The sequence below is a fragment of the Taudactylus pleione genome, unplaced genomic scaffold (assembly GCF_031769625.1).
Source record: "Taudactylus pleione unplaced genomic scaffold, aTauple2 ptg000707l, whole genome shotgun sequence".
Taxonomy (NCBI): Eukaryota; Metazoa; Chordata; class Amphibia; order Anura; family Myobatrachidae; genus Taudactylus; species Taudactylus pleione.
Genome location: NW_028285109.1, coordinates 15866017 through 15892751, shown reverse-complemented (window position 1 = coordinate 15892751; position 26735 = coordinate 15866017). Strand labels below are relative to the sequence as shown.

The window sequence follows — 26735 nt, the reverse complement described above, 5'->3', positions numbered from 1 at the left end:
GAATTCAGCCAGTCAGGATGTGCCATTTTACTAGTTAGATTATCCTCAACTAACGTAAGTGCAGACAATAAGTACTAAGTAACCTGCATTACTCATACAACTTTGTGTCACCGTGTGTACATCACTGCAGACAAAGCAACACCTAGAAACCCTGCTGTAAATAAGACACTTTTTAAACAGTGGTATATCACCCTTTTCCTTTCCTATACAAATCTTACTCCGTGTACTATGAAAGGACTGCACCGTCCTCCCTGTGAGGTTTAGCTTTTTAGCAGCAATGTTGGTTCCCTAATGATGAAGCATGAGGCAGTTGTTCTTGAATACACCAACGTAAAACGGTGAGCAGGGACTGTATGGAAGAGGCAGGTCTGTGGTAGAAAAAGAACGTTGTGTGAAACATGAGTAGGACTCACATTTGTCCCTGTTTTTCAAGGACAGTCTCATTTTTTTTTTTTCTTTTTTTTTTTTTTATACTAAAAATTCTTTTGTCATCATAATTTAAACTGCTCACGACCCAAAATGAACAGTGCAAGTTGTAATAATATCTTAGAATTGTTGCTTTATTTGGGACCTAAAAAGAAGTGTGAGGTGGGTGCTCTGGAGTTTCAATCCCAAAATTGTCAGCGCTTCAAAAATGGGGCATTAAACAAACGCACTCCTCAGTCGTCACGCGGTGGATCCAAACACTAATAATACTATCTTTGGGCTATGTAATGTGTCTAAAGGTAGATTATTTCAGCCTATGCTGGCAATATTCTGTTACCATATAGCACTTGATCATACAAACTAAGGGCCTGATTCAGCTTTGGGAATAGAGTAAGATATAGCAAGTTAAGCTGGCCACACACTAGACCAACTTTCATCCAACTAGTTGGCTGGTTGGAATGAAAATCTGGTAACGTATGGGAGTAAATGATGATCAGCAATTGCATGCAAAAAAATGTATGTAATTGCACCCCTTGCATTGCAACATGGTTTTCCTGGTTCACATTTACTTGCTTATATCTTACTCTATCCCTAAAGCTGAATCGGACTCTAAATCTACATTCATGCAGTAAGATCTTTGTCTTTATATAGAGCCTCATTGCAATAAAACTGATTGGTATTGACTTTCAATGGGAGTGTTCACAGTGAAAATAGTCATAAAACAATAAACTATGCTACTAACACACCTTTATATAAAGTACTGTGTGTCCTTAATGGAGTTGTCCAAGCTATTTTCCCAGAAGTTATTCCAAGCTGTTAAATTGTGTTATAGATTAGGCGATAAGTCACTCAACCCAGTGGATCGGGCTGACATAGCATCCATGTCGGCAAGTGTGTTTGCACTATGACCAACCATGCACGCTCCCACAGGGTCGTTCATCGCATAGTCAGATCGAGTTGACGTCAATTTGATGATCGACCCCATGCTCGTACAAGCAGCTGGTGGATGACATACCGTGCAGTGTCAAACAACCACACAATAATATCGTTCATTGCATCGTGCATTTCCAGGTACACACATCTAGTGTGTACCCAAAATTGAACCAGTATGCTTAAATGAGAGCCTAGGAGGCAGGTGGGTAAGTCTGGCAGTAGGGGGGGTAAGGTGTGCTCTTCCTGCTTGTAGTGGTGATGGTGATGACTTGTGTGTGTTTGTGAGTGGTGTTAATTGGAATGTTTCTTCTGGTGGTGGTGGTGTTTTGGGAGTGAGAAGGAGGGTGTGATTGGGTATGGAGTGTAGTTGGAATAATGTGAAAAGGGGAATGAAATAGGATCAAAATGAGGCCAGCGAGGCACAGTAATTTTGGGCAAAATCTTTTATTGAGTAGTCACAATGCTGCTCTGTTAAGATCCCGGGCAGGTGGGTGGGGTTCAGTGATGAGTGGTGATGAGACTGGGGAGGTAGGTGGACCCTTTTAGGGGGCTCCTTCCCGTGCGGTTCAGTCACCTTGCACGTCACCCCTGCTGGGGGTGGGGGGATTTGCAGAGTGGGTTCGAACACCTGTGCGGCATCCCGCGTGTTGGTGTGAGTCTTGGCAGTACTTGCCTACCGGTAGGTTTTTTGTTATGGTGATGTAAGTCGACGTTGCGGCCATTGCAGATAGGTTGGAAGCTGCAGGTTTGTTGGTGAGCTGGATCAGCGTGTTGCTGGTGTGCTGCAGGTGCACGGCTGTTCTGATTGGTCTGCGGAGGTCAGCTACCGCAGTATGCAGCTGAAGTTGGCTCTTGGTCGTGCCGCTGGTGGTGCGGAGCCAGAGGTGTGGATGGGAGAGCCGCTGGGAGGCTGGGTTGCAGCGTGTGTGCTGGGACCACCACTGGGGGGTGGTCTGCCCAGGATACTGATTAAAAAAAAAGCCAGGGAGGAGGGGGGATGTGGAAAGTGTGACCGGGATGGCGCTGGTCACTGGCTATGTTGGCTGGGCGGACTTGCGGCCAGATGTGCGGGGTGCTCTTATCACTGACTGTCCCTCATGGAAATGGGGATCGACGGTGGAGACAACCCTGGCCAGGAGTGAGTTGCTGAGCACGGCTGGGAGCAGGGAGGGAGAGAGGCTGGTCCGGGGTGGAGCCGGTCACTGGAGGTGTGAGCGGTGCGGACCAGCAGGCGGGTGGGCTGAGAGCTTTCTGCACTGGTGGTCCCTGGTGGGGATGGGAATCTTTAGTGGAGGTCAGCCTGGATCGGTGCCGGGTTTGATGTGAGGGACTCCAACGCGTTTCGGCACAGGTGCCTTCTTCAAGGAGGTGTTAGTCTGGCAGTTGATGACCACACTCTAGGTGTCTCTAGGGGACCTCTCTAGGGTCTCTCATAGCTTCCCCTTTGTGCACTCTCCTCACATAGCACCTAGAAGGTGTTGCTGGGCAGCAAAGGCTTACATGGCGGTTATGTGCTGCATGGCGACCCTCTCCATGAGCAGGCATGGGCAGCTATTGATACATTCAATAACAACCCATATCAAAATAAAAAGTGGCCATAGAAATGGTTTAATTGGAATATGGAGTGATAACAAGTAATACCCCTTTCTCCTTCATCCACTAGGGGACATTGGAGTCTCAGTACAGTGGGGGTATGGATGTGCGATAACCGGGAGCTGGCACTTTAATAAATCTGAATAGTAGCTATCTCCTCCCCCTCTATACCCCCCTACAGGCCAGTCTTAATTTTGTGCCAAGGGAGCTGGTCACATACAAAGAGCTGTCTTCTAAAAAATCAAGGATCCTCGATCAGCAAGAGGATCAGACAGGCAGTCACTGCCCCTGCCTGTCTGCTTCGTTGGAGCTGCCGGGGAGACCTCACTGCCACTGCTTGCGGCATGCACTGAGGTCTTCAGCTACAGAGACCACTGTCTCTGGTGGGTACCCAGATGCGCTGCTAGCGGCACTTGTCGCGTTTCCCCATTAGCTTAGCCCGCCGCCGGCAGCATTTGGCAGCAAGAAGGTTAGTGACTCTACACCCTGAGTAGCAGGGTAGCCAGGAGAAAATGAGACTGGCATTAAAAAGCAGCAACAGCGCTGAAAGGTGCCAGAATGGAGGGGGCGGAGCATAACACACAGTTCTGTTCCTGCCTCCCAGCTGGCCCAGCGCTCCCAGAAGGAGGCTGGTGGCCATTTTAGAAGACACAGGCTGCTGCCAAACGCAGAAGAGAGACCTGTCTGCCCAGATTGTGACTGCACAGTGGGGTTAGACTTGTGAAGCGCAGGTTAGACTGTGCTTACACAGCGATTACAGACCATTATATTGTGTTACACAGCACTGGTCTCTGCATCAGCGCTGGTTGGGCTGGGTTAATAGCATAACCTCCCTCTGTGCCTTTAATTTCTCTTTCTAAACAGACTGTGTGTGTGTGTGTGTGTGTGTGTGTGTGTGTGTGTGTGTGTGTACAGTGAATTGGTAACATGACTTCAAAGGGGTCTAAGGCTGCACAAAAAGCTTTCTCCTGTAAGAATTGTGCAGAGAAGTTTACACAGGGACTATCATCCAAATCATCCAGTTCCCAGGAAGAGAGAGGTTGAAAGATCTCAGAGATCTGCCTTCTCTGAACCAGACTGGGCGCGGTCTTTAGCCAGCTCTGTAGAAGGGCTCACAAGGGTTATGTCAGCCTAGGTTCCTTCCGTGGCATTGTCCTTAAGTGTCCCTGCTAGGAGACTAATACCGATTCCCCTTATGTGGGATGATCCGGAAGAGGACGACATGCCTGATACAGAGGAAGTGGAGGTACAGGACCCTATAGAGGAACAGGCGCCAGAGGAAGCGGTGCCTGTATCTCAGGGTGTAGAGGCGCTAATTGCAGCTATACGCCAGTTGTTACGGACATGGACCCTGTGGAAGTTAGGCCGTCTATCTTTAATAAGAAACAAAGACTAGCAGCCTCCTTTCCAGTGTCTGAGGAATTGGACAAGATCCTTACCTCAGCGTGGAAACACCCAGATAAAAAGTTTCAGATCTCACATAAACTTTTATCCTACTATCCCTTTCCTGCAGAGAGCAGGAAATTACGCGAAACACCTTCTTCAGTGGACCCTTCAGTGTCACGTCTGTCTAAAAAGACGGTGCTCCCTGTTCCAGAAGCAGTTTCTTTAAACGAGTCTTCTGACAGGAAGTTAGAAACTGTCGTAAAGTCTATGTACACTGTAGGGGGGTGTCCCTTCGACCTGCGTTAGTCAGCTGTTGGGCCAGCAAGGCGGAGGAAGCATGGGCTAATCAGCTTGCTGAGGGCCTTAAGACTGGTGTTCCGGCGGAGGATCTGGTTCATCTAGCGGAAAAAAGATTGCAGAGTTTGCTTCTTTTCTTGGAGAGGCTTTAAAAGAGATATTTGTAGTCTTTCCTCTAGATCCTCGGTTTTGGCTGTCTCAGCCCGCAGAGCCCTGTGGCTGAGACAATGGCAGGCGGATGAGGAATCTAAGAGAGCCGTGGAAGCGCTTCCTTTCACAGGGGAAGCTCTGTTTGGAACGGAACTGGACAAGTGGATATCTCAAGCCACAGGTGGTAAGTCCACTTATCTCCCATCTGCTGCTCCTCCTCCTAGGAAACCCTTTGCTGGACCGTCCTTTTCGGTCCTTTCGTATCCCAGGGAGATTCAGGGGTCGTGGAAGAGGAGCTCCCACTATCTTCCGTGGTTCCAGAGGCAGGGGTAGAGCCACTGCATCCTCCTCCTAGCAGGATAAGTCTTCAGTTAAGCCTCCGGCATGAGGCGCTTCCTTCTCTCCTGGTGGGAGCTCGCCTTCGCAATTTCAAAGAAGTTTGGATCAAGTCTTGTCTGGACGCGTGGGTCCAGGACATCATTATTCAGGGGTTGAAGTTGGATTTTCAGATCCAACCACCTCCTCTTTTTTTATCAGCGGACAAATGGGTTATAATACAGGAAGCAATAGAAAAGCTACGGTCTTCTCGAGTTTTAGTGCATGTCCCTATCCATCAGGAGGGTCAAGGCTTTTATTCCAGCTTGTTTGTAGTTCCCAAGCCGGACGGCTCAGTGAGACCCATTCTGAACTTGAAACATCTCAAACCTGCGGACCTTCAAGTTCAGAATGGAGTCCCTGCAGTCTGTCATTGCAGGGCTCGAGAGGGACGAGCTTCTCGTATCCTTGGACATAAAGGATGCCTATCTCCACATTCCCATTTGGCTTCCTCATCAGGCATTCCTTCGGTTCGCAGTACGGGCCTCTCATTTTCAATTTTATGCCTTACCTTTTGGTCTTTCATCAGCACCAGGAGTGTTCACAAAGGTCATGGCAGTAATGATGGCCCTTCTTCGGATTCAGGGGGTTACTATCATCCCGTACTTGGACGACCTGCTTCTCTAGGCTCCGTCAGTCACTCAATTACTGTAGGACATCCGGGTAACAGAGTCTTCTGTTACAACACGCATGGATCCTGAATTACCAAAAATCTAATCTATAGCCTATTCAGCGTCTGCCTTTCCTAGGGATGATTTTGGACACTATGGAGCAGAAGGTATTTCTTCCGCAGGAAAAGGTCACCTCCATCCAACACATGGTGCGATTGATACTGCGTCATCGCAGGGTGTCAGTACACCTGTGTATTCGCCTTCTTGGGAAGATGGTTGCGACCTTCAAGTCCATCCAATACTGGAGGTTCCATGCCCGTCCATCCCAACTGGACCTCCTCTCTCAGTGGTCAGGGTCCTACCTTTTTCTTCACCAGCGAGTTCAACTGTCACCCAGGACTCGAACATCTCTCCTTTGGTGGCTGAATTCCTCTCCCCTATTGACAGGCAAGCAGTTTGCAATGTGGGAATGGATTCTCCTCACCACAGATGCCAGTCTAAGAGGATGGGGTGCAGTGACTTGGGGAAGACGCTTTCAGGGCCGCTGGACTCGACTGGAGGCGGTACTGCCCTTAAACATTCTGGAGCTAAGGGCCGTATTCTATGCTCTTCAGGTAGCACATCCTCTGTTGAAGGGCCGTGATATCAGAGTGCAGTCCGACAACGCCATGGCTGTGGCGTACATCAACAGACAAGGCGGCACCAAGAGTCGGTCTGCCATGAGGGAGGTAAGCTGCATTCTTCTATGGGCAGAGGAATTTGCTGTGGCGATATCAGCAATTTTCATCTCAGTGGTAGAAAATTTGGAGGCCGACTACCTCAGTCGACAAGACATTCATCCGGGAGAATGGATGCTCAATCCACAGGTGTTTCAACAACTAATGTAGCGTTGTGGTCTCCCTTAGGTAGATCTAATGACGTCGAGGTTGGACCATCAACTGCCACTTTACTGCTCACGGACAAGAGATCCACAGGCGGTGGCAGTGGATGCTCTAACAACTCCTTGGCCTCTTCATCTGCAAGAAGATCTACTGCAACAGGGTCCGTTTATCTATCAGGACTTAAAGCGGCTTTGTTTGATGGCGTGGCTGTTGAAAGGGCTATCTTAAGAAGAAAGGGTATCCCTTCCAGGGTGATTCCTACTATGTTAAGGGCTAGAAAGGAAGTTACCTCAAAGCACTATCATCGTATATGGAAGGAATATGTCTCTTGGTGTGAACGTAAGGGTGCGCCACCTTCAGCCTGTAGAAAAAGAAGCAGCCTGGCTAAAATGAATTCTGATTTATCAGCAGGTCTTCATCTGGGATCTTTGAAGGTTCAAATATCGGCTCTGTCGATTTTCTTTCAGAAGAAACTAGCATTATTGCCGGATGTCCAAACATTTCTACAAGGGGTTGTCGGGTTACAGCCTCAGTTTGTACTTCCAACGGCCCCATGGGATTTGGATTTGGTCTTCCCTATTTGAACCTTTACAGACTGTGGAATTAAAATTTTTATCATGGAATGTGGTTCTCCTTTTGGCGCTCGCCTCTGCTAGGCGTGTGTTGGAGCTAGGGGCGCTTTCTTGTTGTCCACCTTACATCATTTTTCATGAGGATAGGGCTGAGCTACGTACGCAGTTATCTTTTTTTGCCTAATGTAGTGTCTGCGTTTCACATCAACCAACCGATTGTGGTTCCGGCGTTTAAAGACAATTCTTCGAGTTCCAGATACCTAGACTTTTGTCCAGGCTCTTCGGATTTATGCTGTTAGGACTGCATCTCTCCGGAAGTCGGATATGCTGGCTGTTCGATATGATATGGTGCGTCCGGCTTCTAAGGCAACTATTTCTAGATGGATTTGTCTGACAATCAGACAAGCCTATCTGGCTGCATCAAAACATCCTACTTCAATCACAGCGCATTCTACGCGCTTGGTGGGTCCTTCGTGGGCTGCTGCCCGCTGTGTTTCCCTGGCCCAGCTTTGTCGGGCGGCCACTTGGTCAGGCCGGCATTCTTTTGCAAAGTTTTACCGTTTTGACACATTTGCGACATCCGCTTCACAGTATGGCCGTGCTGCTTTGCAGGGTTCTCAGCACTCTCCCGCCCGGGATGGGAGCTCTGGGACATCCCCACTGTACTGAGACTCCAGTGTCCCCTAGTGGATGAAGGAGAAAACAGCAGGATTTTGGTACTTACCGATAAATTCCTTTCTCCGATTCCACGGGGGACACTGGACGCCCACCCGGCGCTGTTCCTCTTGCATTGGTTATTGTTCTTCCTGGTTTGGACAGTCGTTGTTCTTCAAGGTCTGCTTGATTTGTTTGCATATTTGCTTGTTTGTTCATGTATGTCCTAGCTTCTCTACTCCTCTATTATTCTATTTTCCAGCTCTCCTCGGGCACAGTTTCTTAAGACTGACCTGTAGGTGTATATAGAGGGGGAGGAGCTAGCTACTATTCAGATTTATTAAAGTGCCAACTCCCGGTTATCACACATCTATACCCACTGTACTGAGACTCCCCTGTGGAATCGGATAAAGGGATTTATCGGTAAGTACCAAAATCCTGTTTTTACACTAGATTCTAAACTGGGTCAGACCTGAGACATGCCCCCTTCAGACTGCGGCGCTGATCCGGGTTATTTTCGGGTCGGCGCAGTTCGCACTGCACAAGGGTGCAGTGGAACTGGTCTGCTGGCGCTTGGGGATTATGTCATCTCCAAACGCCTGACAATCTGGAACTCTCCATGCTGTAAACTGTTTACTCTGCAGGGTTGCACAAGTCATTCCCGTGTTAAACTTTGCAAGCTACCCGGGTTGGATTGCTGGGTCACTCGACCTGGGAATCCATCCCTGTCCCCTTTTACACCTAGCATCATCCCTGGTTTTAGCTGCTAGTCTGAAAGAAGTATTTCATTGTAGGTATGCATTACCATCATTAATGGTGCACTTATATCTAATGCCTTAAGCTGGCCACACACTAGACCAACTTACATCCAACCAGCCAACCAGTTGATTGGTTGGAATGAAAATCTGGTAATGTATGGGAGTAACTGATGATCAGCAATTTGCTCCTAAATGCCAGAAAACAGATGAAAATGGTCATCAGACAAGTTTGTTAAATGTTTGATCTAAACAATTTGTTCAAACAACAGTTTTTGTCCATTTTCCAGCATTTGGGAGCAAATTGCTGATTGTCATTTGCTTTCATTCCTTACCAGGTTTTCATTCCAACCAATCAACAAGTTGGCTGGTTGGATGTAAGTTGGTCTAGTGTATGACAGCTTTAGTGTTTAACTTCACTCAAACATTTGGGTGATGGTTACATATTCTCCCACCATTATAGAGGGAGGAACAGCATCAGCAATCTTTGCTGAAGCTAGGTACACACTAGACTTGAAAACGATGCAATGTCGTCAGCGATTTACCCTGAACTCCCGGACAAACTATCTAGTGCAAACGAGATATCTTGCATCGTTTGGTGGTTATATCGTTGACTATATAATGTAATCCTATCGCCTGATCATCCGGTAGTGCATACACACTGCACAATCTGAGGGGAATCGTTAACGAGATTGACAGGTCCTCCTGCAAAGTACAAAAGATCTGAAGATGCGACGAACAACGCCGTGGGAGCACGCATAGTACATACACACTTGAGGATTTGAACGATTTATCGTTCCGATGCATCAGAATCGTCCAAATCGTTCAAAATATTGTCTGTTTATGCTCTAACTCCGCGTATGTAAAATCATTACGATTTTTTAAAACAACTGGATTTTGTCTTTTTAAATCTTAATAACCCCTCCCCCAAAATATTTTTTTAAGCATGCCTGCTTGTAAAGACTTAATTTTCCCAGAATACTTTTACTTCGTAGATAAGATATATAAAGTGGGCTATGACGTAACATGTTCTAACCAAGCATGAAAGCATGCTGGGAGTTGTAGTCCCACAACATCTAGAGCCATGAAACATTTTAGGCAATAAAGATAACCTAATAGAAAAAAAATCCTCTGCTATAAATGGAGAGGAAGAGCTTGTTGACACGGATGTGCAGCCTTGAATTGATGCAGTATGTGATCATTTTTGGCATTTGATATGACGTTTTGATCAGCTAAATGCTGCTTTTTACAGTGACTCATTCATCCTTGAGAAACATTCAGTAGTTCTGTCTGAATATAATTTCCAGATATTTTAAGCTTGATAGGAACTTTTTTTTTACCACCTGCCCCCCCGTCCTGTGTTTAAAAGAATACAATCTCCAAATAGTGAGAGTTGCCATTGATACGGGGTTGAAACGTTGGCAACGGCACCTCATCTCGCACCCCCTGTGGCCCGCTCCCAGCCCAAATTCACTCAGTTTTGCTTGCAGCGCTATGGAGCTTTTGAGCGAGGTCGAGCTGACGCAAAGTGTGGCTTTTGCCGCTATGACTCGTTGGATTTCCCCATAGTGAACTTCCATGTAGTTTATGTTAAAGGACAGAATAACTTTTGTAGAAGGACCATTATTACCTTCTTAGTGGGCCAGCAGCTCCATAGTCTAAAGCTGGGTACACACTGGGGGATATATTGGACCTTCAATCGAACTGCCAATATATCATGAGCTTGTCGGCAGGTTTTCTACCACCAATATGTCTGCGAACGACATCGCTCACAGACATATCGGATCTGCTCTGCAGCACAGCAGATGGATGATATACAGATGTGTCCTCATACATCTAGCCTTCTTGCACGTTAAACAGCCCTTCTAGTCTCGCCATGCCGTGGCATGACTCGCTAGCACCATGCATCTTTTGTGTCCCCCTTTATTTTCAAATGCGTCCTATTCGCACAGTGATGTGAATAAATAGCACAAGCAGCTTCTGCAGATTAAAATGATATGCAGCATGCCTATGTTCTGTGAGCATAGCTGTGGGAATAAGTCACAGGAAAGATTTGTCATCGGAGATAGGAAAAACGTTGTGTTGCAGCTGTGGAAATACAAGTCCCAGCATGCTCTTCAGATGGCTGTAGGCCAAGCAAAGGGTCGAGCTGTGACTCCTTTATGCAGCATGGGAATGGGTATGATTCCCGTCAGCGGCAGCCCGACAGGAGCAGAGTGCAACGCAGCGGAAGCCCGACAGTGCTGGAAATCCCGATCGTGGATAGGTAAGTATCCACTAACCTAACCCCCCTAACCCTCCTTAGGGGTGCCTAACCTAACTTCCCCCCCAAGTGCCAAACCCTAATCCCCCCTCTAAGTGCCTAACCCTAACCACCCCCTTCCCCGCTACCTAAACCTAAGTCCCCCCCCGGGGGTGCCTAACCCTAACCCTCCCTCCCCCTAGCCTAACCCTAACCCTCCCGGGGGGTGCCTAACCCTGTCCCTCCCGGGAGCCCTAAACCTAACCCTCCCCCCCCCCCCCCCCCCCCCGCGGCTGTCCGCTCGCGGCGCTCGGCATCACTACGATCGTGATGCCGGGCGCCGGTCTCCCGGCGTCGGGGAAATGCGGGCGTCTACATCTAGACGCCCGGCATTTCACCCTTGCCGGGATAAGACAGTCGGGAAGCCGGCTGCCGGTATATAGGCAGTCAGCTTCCCGATTGCTTCCCGCAGCATGGGCTCATAACTGTACGCTCAGCAGCATAGACTACATACATGGCAAGTTTTGAAGACTTTCTGATTTTGGAGCCCTAAGAAAACTAGCTGGCAAAACAGTCCATGTAAGCGGATGCTGGTCAATGTAATGAGACGTCAGGGCAGTCCAGATTGGATTTAGTTAAGTCTCTGTTTAGTTTCCAGATTATGCAATTAATAGTTTTATTATTACTTCCATCATTTCAGGGTTTAAATTAGTGGGTTTGTTTCTGTCAGTTTAGTACAAAGGGAGGTTTGTAATGGTGTGACTCAACTATCAGTAGCGCCTTTTGCTGGTTAAAAATACATTAAGCAACCCACTTTAGTTTTCTTTGTCATGACATGTCATTTCTTGTCTTCAGATCAGCTGCCGGTTGTCATACCTGTTCCTTGGCTCTCCAAGATCCAGGACCAGGAAGATGTGCCACAGAGTATCGGCAGGGAGAAGCCTGTGGTGTAAGGTTTGGTCCTGCAGAAAAAGTGGATTCCTATTACTACTGCTATCCTTTCTGCCATATACTTCTAGTTCAGGTAAGGACCTATTTGCTGGACTCAACACTTATCCAGTGTTGCCCACATCAGTGAAATAATTACATTTGGTGACCAGGTTTTCATCCATGATTTTCCAGTGCTGTTGTGAAGAGATCTGACACTTGCATTGAGGAAGTTCTAGCTTTCTATATTTTAACTCCCAAGAGGAATCCTTATTTATTTCAGTCAGCTCTGTGCTCATAAATACAGATGATGGAATGGAGTCCCTTTGGGGTACAGCTGGCCACACACCCGAAGATGATTTCAGGAAATCTGGTAGTTTTCTACCAAATTCACCAAACCTAAATCCCTGTGCTAATGAACGGCATCCCGGATAGCATTACTGTGTCAAGCTAGGTACACATCAGACGATTGGGCATACACACTTGCCGATGCTGGCAGCGACGATGGGGGGCGCTAGCGGGGGCCATGCTGCATTCGGCATCACTAGCTACATCCTCAGATTTTTCTGCATGTACAAAAGATCTGAGGATGCGATGGACGACCCGCGGGATCGTGCATACACACTGGACGATATGAACGATTTGTAGTTCTGATGCGTCAGAATCGGCCAAATCGTTCAAGATATCGTCTAGTGTGTGTAGGGGCCTTCACAGTACTAAGGTCATGACTTCAATTCCTGGCCATGGCCCTTCTGTGTGGAGTTTGTATGATCTACCTGAGTTTGTGTTGGTTTCGCCGGGAGCTTGGTTTCTTTGCAAACTTAAAACAATATATACTGGTAGGTTAATTGGCTTCTGGCAAAATAAAAACTTGTGTGTATGTGTTTGTATGTTAGAGACTTTATCCTATAAGCTCCAATGGGGCAGGGAATTAAATGAATGTCCCATATTATCTGTACAGTGCTGTATAAATTAGCAGCACTATATAGATGATGATGAAAATTATAATAATAACTGGTAATCCACTGATTACAGAGCAAATATGAAAAACACTGGGCTGATGACCGCGCTTGCACGCTCTATTTGCTGGTTGTCTACACTTTTGTAATCTTCAGCCCAACTGTGGAACGACTGGTCTGATCTAGCACCCATATGTATAGCCGAACCGGATGCAGATGCAGTTCCATGGTCAGGACTAACATCTGGACTTTCTATCTGCTGATCCAACATTGAGTTAGTGCAGAATGACCTAATTCATTTCTTGGAAATTAATGGAATAAGAGGGTGAGGGCACTGATATTAAGCCATGAAATGTTATCTGCTTCTGGTTGGTTGTCTGAGGTGCACATAACAGTTTGTGGCACTGGGAGGTGCTCAGCAATGCTGCTCCATAATAATAACAATTATATTTATATAGCATTTTTTTCTAATAGACTCAAGGCTCTTTACATAAACCATGAATATAACATAGCGGTTTATATTTGCTCAAATTACAGAAAACATGAACACAATAGAGAGGTGCAGCAGCCATTTTGGGTCATCAATTACATGGATTATTAACCCTAAACACAAAGGATCCAGTTATACAAAATAATCACCTATTATTACAAAATAATAGGTGAGATGCACGATCCTTACAAATTGATCAGAACAATGTATTGCTGACACAATATACACAAGAGTACCAAGTGAGGCAGCCATCTTGTTCATGAAATCTCCTCGTTATCTGTGACATTAGGAACACATGAAGATGACTCCTTAGAACCCTCATTGTTTTTGTTCTGGCTGCCCATCCTGGAATTCTAGGCAGTTATCTCTACTAGATAATGATTCTCCTCTTAGGCGATGACTTTGAAGCCTACACAATTACATTAAAGTAACTAAGTGGCATAGTGTAATGTGAGGTAGGGACTTATTGCCCCCTAAACTCGATTAGTAAGGAAAATATAATTAGTTTTAAAGAAAAGCTTGTGTGCAGTACAAAGTGGTGGAATGTAACGCAATGTCTTTCAGTTTATGGTGTCAGCGTAGCTTCCTCTCTCCATAATCTTTAACTTTCTGAAACTTTATAAGCAAGCAACCCCTGTATCTGTATAATTGGGAAAGTATTAGCCACAGTGTTTGTCCTGTTAATCCCTCCACCTCCTCCCAAAGCACTCCTGTAAATCTTGAAGGAGATGTTCACCCATATTTTACTAGGTAATATCCCCTCCCACAGGTGTCAGAGCTGGTTTCCAGTGCCCGCTGTCCTGCTGCATTGTCTGACAGCTGATTCTTCTGTCAGGAGAACTGTGAAATGCTTCTCATGCCAGCTTGAAATGTGTCTAGAGCTCTGACCAATCGCTGCTTAGGACAGACCACATGGCGCAATTGGCAGCAGACAGGGAGGGGAATTTAGATGTATAATAACACCATGGATGAGAATCTCCTTCATTCACATGTGGCAATTCTCTCATAATGTCAGAATTTGCATAGTGGCTTGGTAACGTCAGTGTGTGATGCCGTCAGGTCAAAAGATATGGAAGCCTGTTCAGATGGAGTGTGCAAATCCTAGATCTAACATTGTACTATACATATTAGGTACAACGAAGTAAGGAAGAGTTTGAGGTTTCAGTGCCTGTAAGGTGCGTCATTGATATGTCTGTTACAAGATAAACCAGTTATCCCTCTATTTTTCTAGTATGCCTTGGGAGTGTTTTTATATTTTTCGCTTAGAGAAGCGACCTGCTATCTTAACTAAATCTTAAGTGTCAACCTTTGTATCATGTTACTATATTATAACTTTGTATTTACATATTTCTGATTCTTATGGCCTGATGCGGAGTTGGAAGTACGGCCATTTGTAAGCCGTGCCCATATATGTGCATGCAGAGTTACATTTATCTGACACCGACGCCTAGGAGGGACCAGGCAGACTGGCATAGGCCCACTACAGTAAGGTTGTGTTTGTGTATTTGTGAAGAGAGGCAAACACACATGAAGACACAGATAAACCTGTTAGTAGCTGTTTCCATAGCTTATTCCTGAGTGCTTGTGCACTACGGTATGCGGTCAATTGACCGACGGCCGGGATGCCGACTGCCAAAATCCAGGTGCCGGAATCTAGATCAGCGTGGGAAGACCAGCGACAGAATCCAGACATGGCTGGAGATGCCGACGCCACAATCCCAACAGCCGGCATCCAGATTGTAACTACAGCGGGGCCGGGTAGCTGTTAGCCGCGGGGAGGGGGGGGGTTAGGTTTAGGTTCCCTGGGGGGGCTTGGGCTGCGGAATGGGGGAGGTTAGGGTTGGGCACTAAGGGTGAGGGTTTGGTTTAGGAACTTACCGGAAGGGTTAGGGTTAGGGTGCAGGAAAGGAGGGTTAGGGGGTACATAGGACGGGGAACATTACTTACTGTTCCCCTGTTAGGGTTGTAGCCATGGGCATACCGCTGTCAGTCTATTGACAGCTGGCATTCTACACATCTGTAGCTCATACCCAACCCGTGCACTACACGCTGGTGGTGACAGTTACCAGTACTAGCTAGCCGCTCCTGATTGTGAATTCACCTCAGAAGGTCATATTGTGCTTGCTTCATTGATCATGCCTAAATTATATGGTTTTATGGGTGTGTTTTAGGAATATTATATTTTATGGATTATAGATTGTTTTTATCCCAATGAAATCAAACAGCAAATACGTTTTTCACGATTAAAACACTTATGACCTGGTTATGTATTCGTGTATCTGGCCGCATGTATTTCTGGCATAGACTTGGTGTATATGCCGGAGCTGGACACATGAGTGTGTATGCCTCCACATATAGCCATAAATCTGCTATTTGGACATGCAATTTATGAGAGCCTAAAGTTTGGACACATCCGCACCCGACTCCTAATGTCCCATAATGTTCATTTCATTAGTAATTATATTGAAACAAAACCTGCATATTAATAGACTTGTAAGGCAAAAAACCACATTCACTATTTAACAAGAGGCAAAATCTTTTCGCCTGTCCCTCTTTCAGTCATACAGTACCTCTCCTCTTTTGCTATTAGTTCGGGAAGTCAGTTACATATTCCCCCAAACTATTTGAAGAATAACTGGAACGCATTAGACTGTTGCTTTTTTTTACTGTAAAGACTCTGTGCAGCCAGTATGGTTCCCAGTTGATATTTCAGTTAGTTTTGGTTTTACAGTTTTATTTTAATTTGTCAATGATAAAACGCCTACTCTAAGATTGTGTGTGTGCTCGCACAAATGTAACATAGGGTTTAAGTGGCCCAGCCACTGTATCTTCTGTGCTTGCTTTTGTGTAATATTGATAGAATTGTGACCTAATATAGTGGGCCGAGAGATGTGTTTTGACATTTGTGGTAAGTTGGTCTAAAATAATTGCACTTCATTGGTCAATTGTAATAGAAAATATATTTAGTCTTTCAATCAAACGGCCATTGGAGTTTTTTGATCAACATGATAATAAAAACAAATATTCATTATTTACTGAGGAGGTTTTAAAATATGGGATTGTTCATAGAGCAATTCTTTCAGTTGAGTGGACACGTGCTACATGAGATATGACTAAATCCCTTTTTATTATTTCATTTTGATAATTAAAGCAGTTTGAAAAATAAGTGTGGATGTAAAGTGCAGCAAAGCATTGTGGCATGTCTCAGGTTTTGTCAGTTTTCTCTGCATCTGACATACAGTAGAACGTATGATGTTCATAGATGTTGTGGTGAACTACTTGTCTGGATGTGAAATGCACAAGGGGCCACAGTGTGGATTCCTTCTGCAGCTGTTTAAGGATCTGATTGATGCTTATTGTGACCCTAAGGCATTGCAATGACTCAGCCATCTGTCTATAGAGGATACAATCGGCTTCTGTATTTGGGGATCAGGCTGCGATATAATTGGCATTCTAATGGGAGCAGAAGCGTGGTCTCCTACAGTTAATTGAGAGTGAAAGCCATGAGCTGTTTAATCTGGCCATTCTCTTTATATGGGGCAGAGGTGCCCCTCATGTTGCCCATCTCTTCTACAGCTGATCGAGGAGTTGCGGACACTTTTTCTTCTTGTCCTGGTAATTGAAGCTTAGCAAGGGAGCAAGTGATGTGTGTGTGTATTGCCCTGTGCAGAAGATTATAATAGTTCATGTCCTTTTCGGCTGGCTCAGATCACATATGCTAATGCTATAAAGGTTGCTTTAGATGGGCATTAGAATTTTATTTAAGTTTTTAATATATTGTACAGTTAAAAAAACATGGGGTTTGCTTGGGTGTTGTTACCCATTCAGTCAGATGACTAGGTGGCTCAGTACATGCTACCACACATGGAAGAGGCTTTTCTGTATTCATTATTGGGAGCTCAGAGAAATGCTGGGTATGAATTTAGACAAAGGATTGGTCGGCAGACTAATTTGCCAATTGGTAAGCTATATACACTTACCAATCGGCCACTTGATATGTCTGTGCTGACATCCCCTCTGGGCATGGCATTTAAATTTGCCCGCCCAGTTGTGATGTCAGTGTCGGCGGTACCTGCAGCCAGTGTACGGGATGTCGGCGGGTTGCCAATACACACATGGACCGGATGCGCTGCAGGGCCATCCTGATATGTCTGTGAACAACACCCGCCGATGCACTCGCAATATATTGCTTGACGATAGAAGGAGCGATATATCACCAAGTGTGTACCCAGCAGCTGCAGTGAACTGAGACAGCATTGGCCTGACCTCAACTAAGGTAACAAGTGGAGAGGGGGGTGGGGGGGGGGACATGAAGAGCAGATGTCTGAGACCATAAACTGTTACATTTACACACACCAGCAATCCACTTTTATACGAAGCATTGGCTGCCTTTGAAGCTTTATGAAGTTCCTCTGCTTTTACAACTTGCATTCCCTTCCAGAAATCTGTTTTGTACACACCCTGCTGCAAACTGTGAACTTCAGGAACACCCTGTCTGTTCTCAGGAACCCACACACATCTCTTCTCTGCTTAGCAGTGCTAGATGGGAACAGAAGTGGATATAACAACTGTTAAAACAAAAATAGAAAGGAAATAAACACATGACCATACATAAAGTATCTCTCAAATTCCTTAGCTTATTAGCTTACAATACAGTAATCATTTTAGTCTTCCACGCTGTGATTTCACTCTTTGTTCCGTAACAATGCACCCGTGTAGTCTTACACGCTGCCGATATATGTTTCCTTGTGTGAAGTGATCTGGGCGGCACTGCCAGTTACATATCCCCTAGAGATCACAGAGAGAGCAAACAGTTTGGGAAGCTTACAGTAACAGTCAGTAACGTCATGCGGTTTCTGAGTTGGAAAGTCCCAGTACAGCCGTCATGATGCAGTAATCCTCAATTCTGAGACTCCAACATATACTGTACATATCCTGAACACAACACTCGCATTGTCAGTGAATTGTCTGTGAAATGTTAAAAAGAATAACTTAGAATTGCCATGGCCACAGTGTAACTACAGCTTAAAACACCACAGGCCATGTTAATATTGAATATATCTATCTATATATATTTAATTTTTGTATTACCTGAAAGTCACATGACCATTCCTGTTGTTCAGGAATGGTCATGTGAATTTCAGGTAAAAAAAAATATTATTATATATATCACTGTCAGGTTAGTCAAACTAAGCTAGAAGTTCCTGTTCAGCATTACAAGGTCACTCAGATGGGACCTAGATAATTCACCAGTGTCTGGTTATGCATCAGGCAGTAGTTGCTTTCTTTTCAACATTTATGACTAAAACGAGTGATAAATGTCACTGTCTATGATAAATGGTGCTCCAGCCAATCAGCTCCCAACTGTCAGCTGTTAGAAAAATGACAGTTAAGAGCTGATTGGCTGGAGCACCATTTATCATACACAGTGACATTTATCACTCGTTTTAGTCATAAAACTCGTTAATAAATGTGCGCTTAGATAAGCAATGTAGTTGACGTACGTGTCACACTTCACTAAACGTGACTACCAAACCTGAATGTGTCAAAGTTGTCTTCTAGTCTTCACATGAAATCACATTATTTTTAAAACCTCAAGTAAGTATATTCTCTCTCTTTGGTCTAGTGTTTCTAAAACATTGTTCTCTGGTTATCAACAATGTGAAAAAAAAAAAGAAAAGAACAAAAAAAACAAACTGGTTTATTTTAGAACTGCACAAATCACATACAAATATTGAATAAATGGACAACATAAGAGTATATGTAACAATATACATAAAATATGATACATCGTTCTCTCTGGTACAGACACAGAAGTGAGGGATCCACACATGTATTGCTTAACTGTATAAAGAAGATGCAATATAAATGTGCAGCGTAATGTAGGAGCGATGCAATAACTTATAATGCATCTCTGCATATGATGTCGACACAAGCTCGTTTTTTTGGGGGGGGGGTTTGCGTACAAAAGATGCAAAAGCATTATCCAATGGTATGCTTGGGAAATCCACCTGGCATTTTCAGAAACCAGTAGTTAACTTTTTAAATTAAGCTGACGTTTGGCATGTGAGTAAATAAAGGAAGTGGAACACTCCATGGTAGGCCAGTGAGGCAGTATACTGCAGTCTTTGTCAACATCCGTTAACTTGGACAACACCATATTAATAATACTACGTACAGATGTGTTCACATACATCTATCCTCCGTGCGCTACACAAAGTACGAGCTCCGTGCGACTTTTTACCTTCCAGTGCGTCTTATTCGCACAGCGAAAAAATAGGCATGCTGCATATAATTTTAATCAGCAGAAGCTGTTTGTGCGTCCTATTCACATCTGTGCAAATAAAACGCATTTGAATGTAAAAAGACGCTCAGCGCTACGGAGTCATGCCACGGCTAGAAGGACTGTTTAATGCGCAAAGAGGCTAGATGTATGAGGACACATCTGTATTTGATGATAAACAAATAGTGGGATAAGAAAATGTGGTAATGCCTACCTTAATTGGTCATATGTAAGAATTTGTAACGTGTTTTGGTCTAAAAACTACCAACAATGGGGGGCAATTAAATTGTTTTTTAGGCGGCTATTTTTTTTCGGGTGCCCAACGGAGCAATTCAGTTGTTGCTCCGTTCGGGCACGATAGCCGCTGGCATTCTGCTTGCACCCTCAGGAGGGTGCGAGCATAAATGTGTGATAAACCCATGGTTAGGGTGCCCAAACAGCAGCTTGGACGCCCTAGCCAGCCGGTTTACGCTGCTAAACCTGGTCTAATTTTGCATGAAGACTGCGATAATGGGCTCCCAGGACAATTGAATTGCAACACTGGGCGCCCTTTAATTATTGCCGCCCACAAAACAATTGAATCGCCCCAAATATGATTAATTGCGGTTACTCTACTGCTTTATAGCAATAATAGCTAGGTATGGTAGAAGGGTACTTGTCTGCACACGGTTGTGGCAGCTATTGGGTGCCTCTGTGATGTCACTGGTTTGAATTGATCAGTCATTGACTTGTTTTTGACTGGGTGACCAAAGTAATAGATCAGGGGGGGACCGTAGATGTAGCTTATCTAGGCTGCAGTAAGGCTTTTGACACGGTCCCACATCGCAGGATGATAAACAAACTGGAAAGCTTGGGATTGGATTCTATGACTGTTGAATGGATAAGATTTTGGTTGCAGGATAGGAAACAGAGAGTTGTAGTAAATGGAGTGTATTCACAGGAGGGAAAGGTAACCAGTGGAGTACCCCAGGGATCAGTACTTGGGCCAATGCTTTTTAATATCTATGTTGGTGATATTGCAAATAATATTAAAGGGAAAGTATGCCTTTTTGCAGATGGCACAAAAGTATGCAACAGGGTAGACACACCAGGAGAGGTAAAACAAATGACTGAGGATCTGGGTAGACTAGAGGAATGGGCAAGAACATGGCAACTACAGTTTAATGTAAAAAAATGCAAAATCATGCACTTGGGTCCCAATAACCTAAAGGCTAAATATAGTATCAAGGACTCTATATTGGAACTTACAGAGGAGGAAAGTGATTTAGGAGTCACCATTTCAGAAAACTTGAAGGCAGGCAAGGAATGCACCAAATCAATGAGGAAGGCAAGCTTATTTGCTTGGTTGCATAAGTAGAGGAATCAGTAGCAGGAAAAAAGAATTGATAATGCCACTGTATAGGTCATTGGTACGGCCTCATCTAGAATACTGTGTTCAGTTCTGGAGGCCATATCTCCAGAAGGATATAAACACATTAGAGACGGTACAAAGAAGGGCAACTAAAATGGTGCAAGATCTACAGCACAGAATTTACCTAGAAAGACTAAAAGATCTTAATATGTATAGTTTGAAACAGAGAAGGGAAAGGGGAGACTTGATAGAAACTTTCAAATACATGAAGGGTTTTAACAAGGGACAGGAGGGAAGCATTCTACAAAGGAAGAGATGTACAAGAACACGAGGACATGCACTGAAACTGGACGGAGGTCGGCTCAGAGGAAATATGAGGAAAAAGGACTTCACAGAAAGGGTAGTGGATAAGTGGAATAGCCTCCCATCAGATGTGGTTGGAGCTAAAACAGTGGAACAATTTAAACACGCTTGGGATAGGCATAAGAATATCCTTGAGAGATGTAAGGAGTAAATAGGGTTGAAGTTGCCTAAAGGATACATGAAAAGGGGCAGACTAGATGGGCCATGTGGTTCTTATCTGCCGTCAAATTCTATGTTTCTATGTTCTCAGCATGAGGACACATCTGTACTATTCTTTGTAAGTCACTGCTCTGCCCTCCCTTTAGCATTGAATTACTAATTACATAGTGCCACCATTTAATGTAATGCTGAACAGAAATTTTGTCATTCACATCTGTCCTAGGACACCCATGCAAACATGGGGAGGACATAAAAACTGTACACAGATGTCCTGATCAGCAGTTGAACTCATGACCCCAGTGCTGTGAGGCAGCATTGCTAACAACTGTGCCACAAGCATTTGAAGAAGCTAATTGTGCTTCATTCTTTTAATTGTTTGCGTGACCTACAGATGTATCCACTTACACCTATCCTCAAATCGCAACAAATACCCGTGTTTGGCGTGCCATGAAGAATGTGACTAAGGCGCACCATTCCTCTTTTTTTTTTTTAAAGCACAAACCATAAAAGCACAAGGCAAATTTACCCTGTACACCGCTAGTGGATTTGCATGCTATAGCTGTGCGAAAAAGACACTAAGATAAGAGATCATACTCCATGCACCCCGCCACACAGCATCAGGCAGGTTTACACTATGCACCCCGCCACGCAGCATCATTCAGGTTTACACTATGCACCCTGCCACGCAGCATCATGCAGGTTTACACTATGCACCCTGCCACGCAGCATCATGCAGGTTTACACTATGCACCCTGCCACGCAGCATCATGCAGGTTTACACTATGCACCCTGCCACGCAGCATCATGCAGGTTTACACTATGCACCCTGCCACGCAGCATCATGCAGGTTTACACTATGCACCCTGCCACGCAGCATCATGCAGGTTTACACTATGCACCCTGCCACACAGCATCAGGCAGGTTTACACTATGCACCCTGCCACGCAGCATTATGCAGGTTTACACTATGCACCCTGCCACGCAGCATTATGCAGGTTTACACTATGCACCCTGCCACGCAGCATGCAGGTTTACACTATGCACCCCGCCACGCAGCATCATGCAGGTTTACACTATGCACCCCGCCACGCAGCATCATGTAGGTTGTTACACTATGCACCCTGCCACGCAGCATCATGCAGGTTTACACTATGCACCCCGCCACGCAGCATCATGCAGGTTTACACTGACACTATTGCAAAATAGTGCCAATAGGAAGTCCCCAGTACACTACAAGTCAGTCGGTATGTGGCTGTGGTGCAAAAAAAAAGATGCAAAAGTATAAAACTGGCATGGCGTATATGTCACACAAGGCGCCTTGGTGTATGAGGACACATCAGGATAGTAGAACTTGTGTTATACCAGTTTTTCCTACTTGTTTGTAACTCATTTGCTTTTTGCACTAAAGCTTCAGTAAAACTTTGCATTCTGTTTCATTTTAATCATCTTTCCTGTTGTGCTATTGTTATCTCGCCTTATTCCCACCCATGCCTTTCTAATTCTCTGCATGTGGTTTGTCAATCATTGTGTTCCTGTCTCATCTTACCTACACTAGCCACACTTGACTCCAAAATTACGTTTTCAGTTTGTTGACCTTTAATACATCTAAAAACACGGTTAAGGAAAAAAACAAAAACGACAATCTATATTACTGGTGACCTAATAAGTCCTTAGAGCAGCAGTGTCGATTTTCTGATTTTTTTATTTTTTTTTTAAGCTATGAAACTGCAACACAACTCCCATTAGTATATCACCAGCTCTCAAAGCCTAGATTTCTCTGCCCATGTGGGCCCCGGTGCAGCTATAGTGTTAATGCTTTTCGTTATAACATTTTTAGATATAATGTGCTTGATTCTGAGTTGAATGCATTCTGCGTATATCTGCAAACTGCACATGCATTGCAGAAAGCAATGGCAAACTGCGCATGCGCCATACGCACACGGATGGAGACTGAAAGTGCGGGCCACTCTCCATGAAAAGGGGGGGTAACTGGGTGGCGACCATGTGATTGCACAGAACTGTAGTGGACATGTAAGCTGACCTCCTTGATCGTATGTCGTGTGCGGATGGAGATGGGACGCCCGTTTCAGAATAATTTTTTGTAACACCGTCATTAGCGTAAGGTAACAAGCAGCAGATGAGTACTACTCCTGATCGGCCCCAATATTGTAGTTATTTTATTTCTGCATGATAAACATGCTCCCCTTTAAAAGTTTTTTTTTCTCTACCTGCGCCTTCCATTGACCATGTGTTCTAAATATCTCCCACTGTTTTCTGTCCTTATATCTTGAGGGGTTGATATCTATTGTCAGTCAATCATTTCAGAATATTTGCTATGCAGGAGAGTCACTTGTTTCGTTTCATCTTCTTTTCTGTATATTTTTTCCCCCTCTTAAAATCATTACATACACTTTGGATTTCTGGTTAATTTCTCCAACTCTCGGGATTGCTTATGTAGTGGGATTCCATTGTTCATTACAACCTGAAATCTTAATTCCTCCATAAAGCTGGAAAGAAACTCTGAGAACCACGGATCAGTTCAGGACCTTCATCCTGCTGCTTACCATGCCAGTGCCGCTGTGCTTAAAAGGTGCAGAATGCAGCACAGTGAAGTTCCTGATCTGATCTTCTACAGGGAGAGTAGAAACTGATACAGCATGGATTACTAGTCTCTCTCTTTCTCTCTTTTTTTCTTTTTCTCTTTTTTTTTCTTTTTCTCTTTTTTTTTTTTTTTCTTTTTCTCTTTTTTTTCTTTTTCTCTCTTTTTTTTCTCTCTTTCTCTTTCGCTTTCTCTCTCTCTCTCCTCTCTTTTTCTCTCTCTCACTGCTCCTTACCAAGGTGACAAAGATAAATTACCCTGCAGTGTTTTGGTGACCCTTCCTCAACCCCATGCCCTCCCCCGACTAATTGGTAATTATCCAGAAAATGACTTCATGTAGCTGCATTTTCTCTTAGTCAGTTGTGATGCTTTTCTGTGTGCCCTAGTATAACCAGGCATATATCCATTAGATGAATGTATATCCGATAGAAATAGCCCACTGACAAGGTTGTCACTGGGTGACAAATATGTAAAGATAACGAAATATGAGGGGTGCAACATGAAACCCTTATGGACAAATGGTAAATGTTCAATGGAAACAAATCCAGAATGGTCCAGAACAGCCCAGAGCAAATAGTATGAACAAATCTCAAACTATGAAATAAAAAAATTATACATACATACATACATACATAAAAATTAGTGACTTTTTGCAATCCATAATTTTCAAGGAATTCACCTCTAATAAACTATATGGAGTTAATCTAAAATGGAGGAAAAAAAATAATTGTGAAAGAAGGGCATTACTTTATTGTAGTCCCTTTAAGATGCACAAACAATAATTTAAATAGTGTATTATAATAATGTTGTTGCAGAGCTTTTGGCATAGCAGCAGGTGTTATTGTCTGATGATGTTCACTGTAATAACTGATCAGGCCGGGTAACACACTAGGACGACAGGCACAATGGTCGGGACAAATTCACTTCATCCCGAACCAAGCGAGATTGCCCGTTCACACTGCAATCCTATGGACACAGGAACACTATCTCGTTCAGTCCTTCATTAAACTGCACCACATCGTAAACAATACCTTCTGATAGGCCGTGCAGCACGGCCAATCATTAGATGTCGTATACGACCCACGGGAGCACTGAATCGGGCATACACACTGTACAATCTGCACAATAAGTAGTTACGATTTGCCTAGAAACAACATATTGTGCAGATATCATCCTAGTGTGTACCCGGCCTTAGTGTATAAATTGCCTCTTTCAGAGTTACACTATTACTGGCATGCAGAAGAAGTTTTACAATTGGGGTGGGCAGAGGACGCAATGCCTGCTCTCGCCCTTCCAGTCAGCACATACGTAGTAAGGGAATGTAGTGTCAGGGAGTGCAGTATACCTATAGGGAAATATAACCTGTACTTCGGAATGCAGCAGAGCAGCATGAGTGTCAGATGCAGGCTGGGTACTTTCCATTTAAGAAAAGTGATATAGGTTCTAACACTGCATAAAAAGTATTCTACCTACTCACTCCAATGGGTGTGATATGTATTACCGACAGCGCTGGAAATCCCAATCGTCCTAAAGGAAAGCATCAACTAACCTAACCCCCCTAACCCTCCTTAGGGGTGCCTAACGCTAACCTCACCCCCTGTGCCTAAACCTAACCCCACCTTCCCCGCTGCCTAAACCTAAGTCCCCCGGGGGGGTGCCTAACCCTAACCTCCCTGGGGTGGAGCCTAACCCTAAGTCCACCCCGGGAGCCCTAAACCTAAACCCCCCCCCCCCCCCGCGGCTGTCCGCTGCGATCGGGATGCCGGGCGCCGGTCTCCCGACTTCGGGCAAATTACAGGCATCTACATTTAGACGCCTGTCATTTGTCCCTAGTCGGGATAAAGCAATCTGGAAACCGGCGGTCGGCATTTAGACCGTCGGGTTCCAGACTACATCCCACTCCAACTACAGGAACTCTGCTTCTGCTGATAAAAATGTGTGTGGATATAAGCTTAAACCATCATTACTTATGCGTTATGCAGCATTGATATGTAAGAGAGATGATTGCTCCCATCCACTCTAGGGGCAGATAGTTGTACAGCCCCCATTTGCGTCTATTGCGATCTTCATGTTTGTCATTGGTGGGCCACCAGTTTAGGCTATTTATATGGTAGCCTCTTACAACCCATAGCGTGTCATCTGCCCCTTACTTAGGGGAAGATGTATCAAACCTTGGAGAGAGATAAAATGGAAAAGTTGCCCATAGCAACCAATCGGCTTCTGTCATTTGATGGACTATGCTAGATACTTGACAGAAGCTGATTGGTTGCCTTGGTTAACTTCTCCATTTTATCCTCTCTCCAAGGTTTGATACATCCTCCCCTACAATGTGTAGCATAGCCACAGAGAGGGACGATGTCTCAATGATGTGATTAGTCAGGGAAGTGTTTTGCTAGAGTTATGCAATTCTGTTCTTAACAGAACTCTGGTGTAATAGGTTTCCTAATACATGCAATTAGTGACTGCTGACAATTAAGCTTCAATGAGAAGTAGCATACTAGTTATCTATGCCAAGTAATCAAATCATGTATATATATATGTTCTAAATATAAAGTGTGTATATCTATCTCACTTACGGGGAGATTTATCAAAGCTTTGAGAGGGATAAAGTGGAGAAAGATAAAGTACCAACCAAACAGCTCCTAACGGTCAGTTTACAGGCTGTGTTTGAAAAATGAGAGAAGCTGATTGGTTGGTACTTTATTTCCTTCTACTTTCTCTCTCTAACG

At 44.6% G+C, this 26735-nt stretch overlaps 1 protein-coding gene across 1 annotated transcript in view; it reads left to right on the top strand.

The window, feature by feature from the left end:
* Positions 1-26735, top strand: part of SUSD6 (sushi domain containing 6) — a 49352-nt gene that overhangs the window by 12370 nt on the left and 10247 nt on the right. The window contains exon 2 of the mRNA XM_088456575.1: positions 11731-11899. Within this exon, the coding sequence (XP_088312701.1) occupies positions 11788-11899 (112 nt within the window). The 5' untranslated portion in view covers positions 11731-11787. The remainder of the gene's footprint in view (positions 1-11730; positions 11900-26735) is intronic.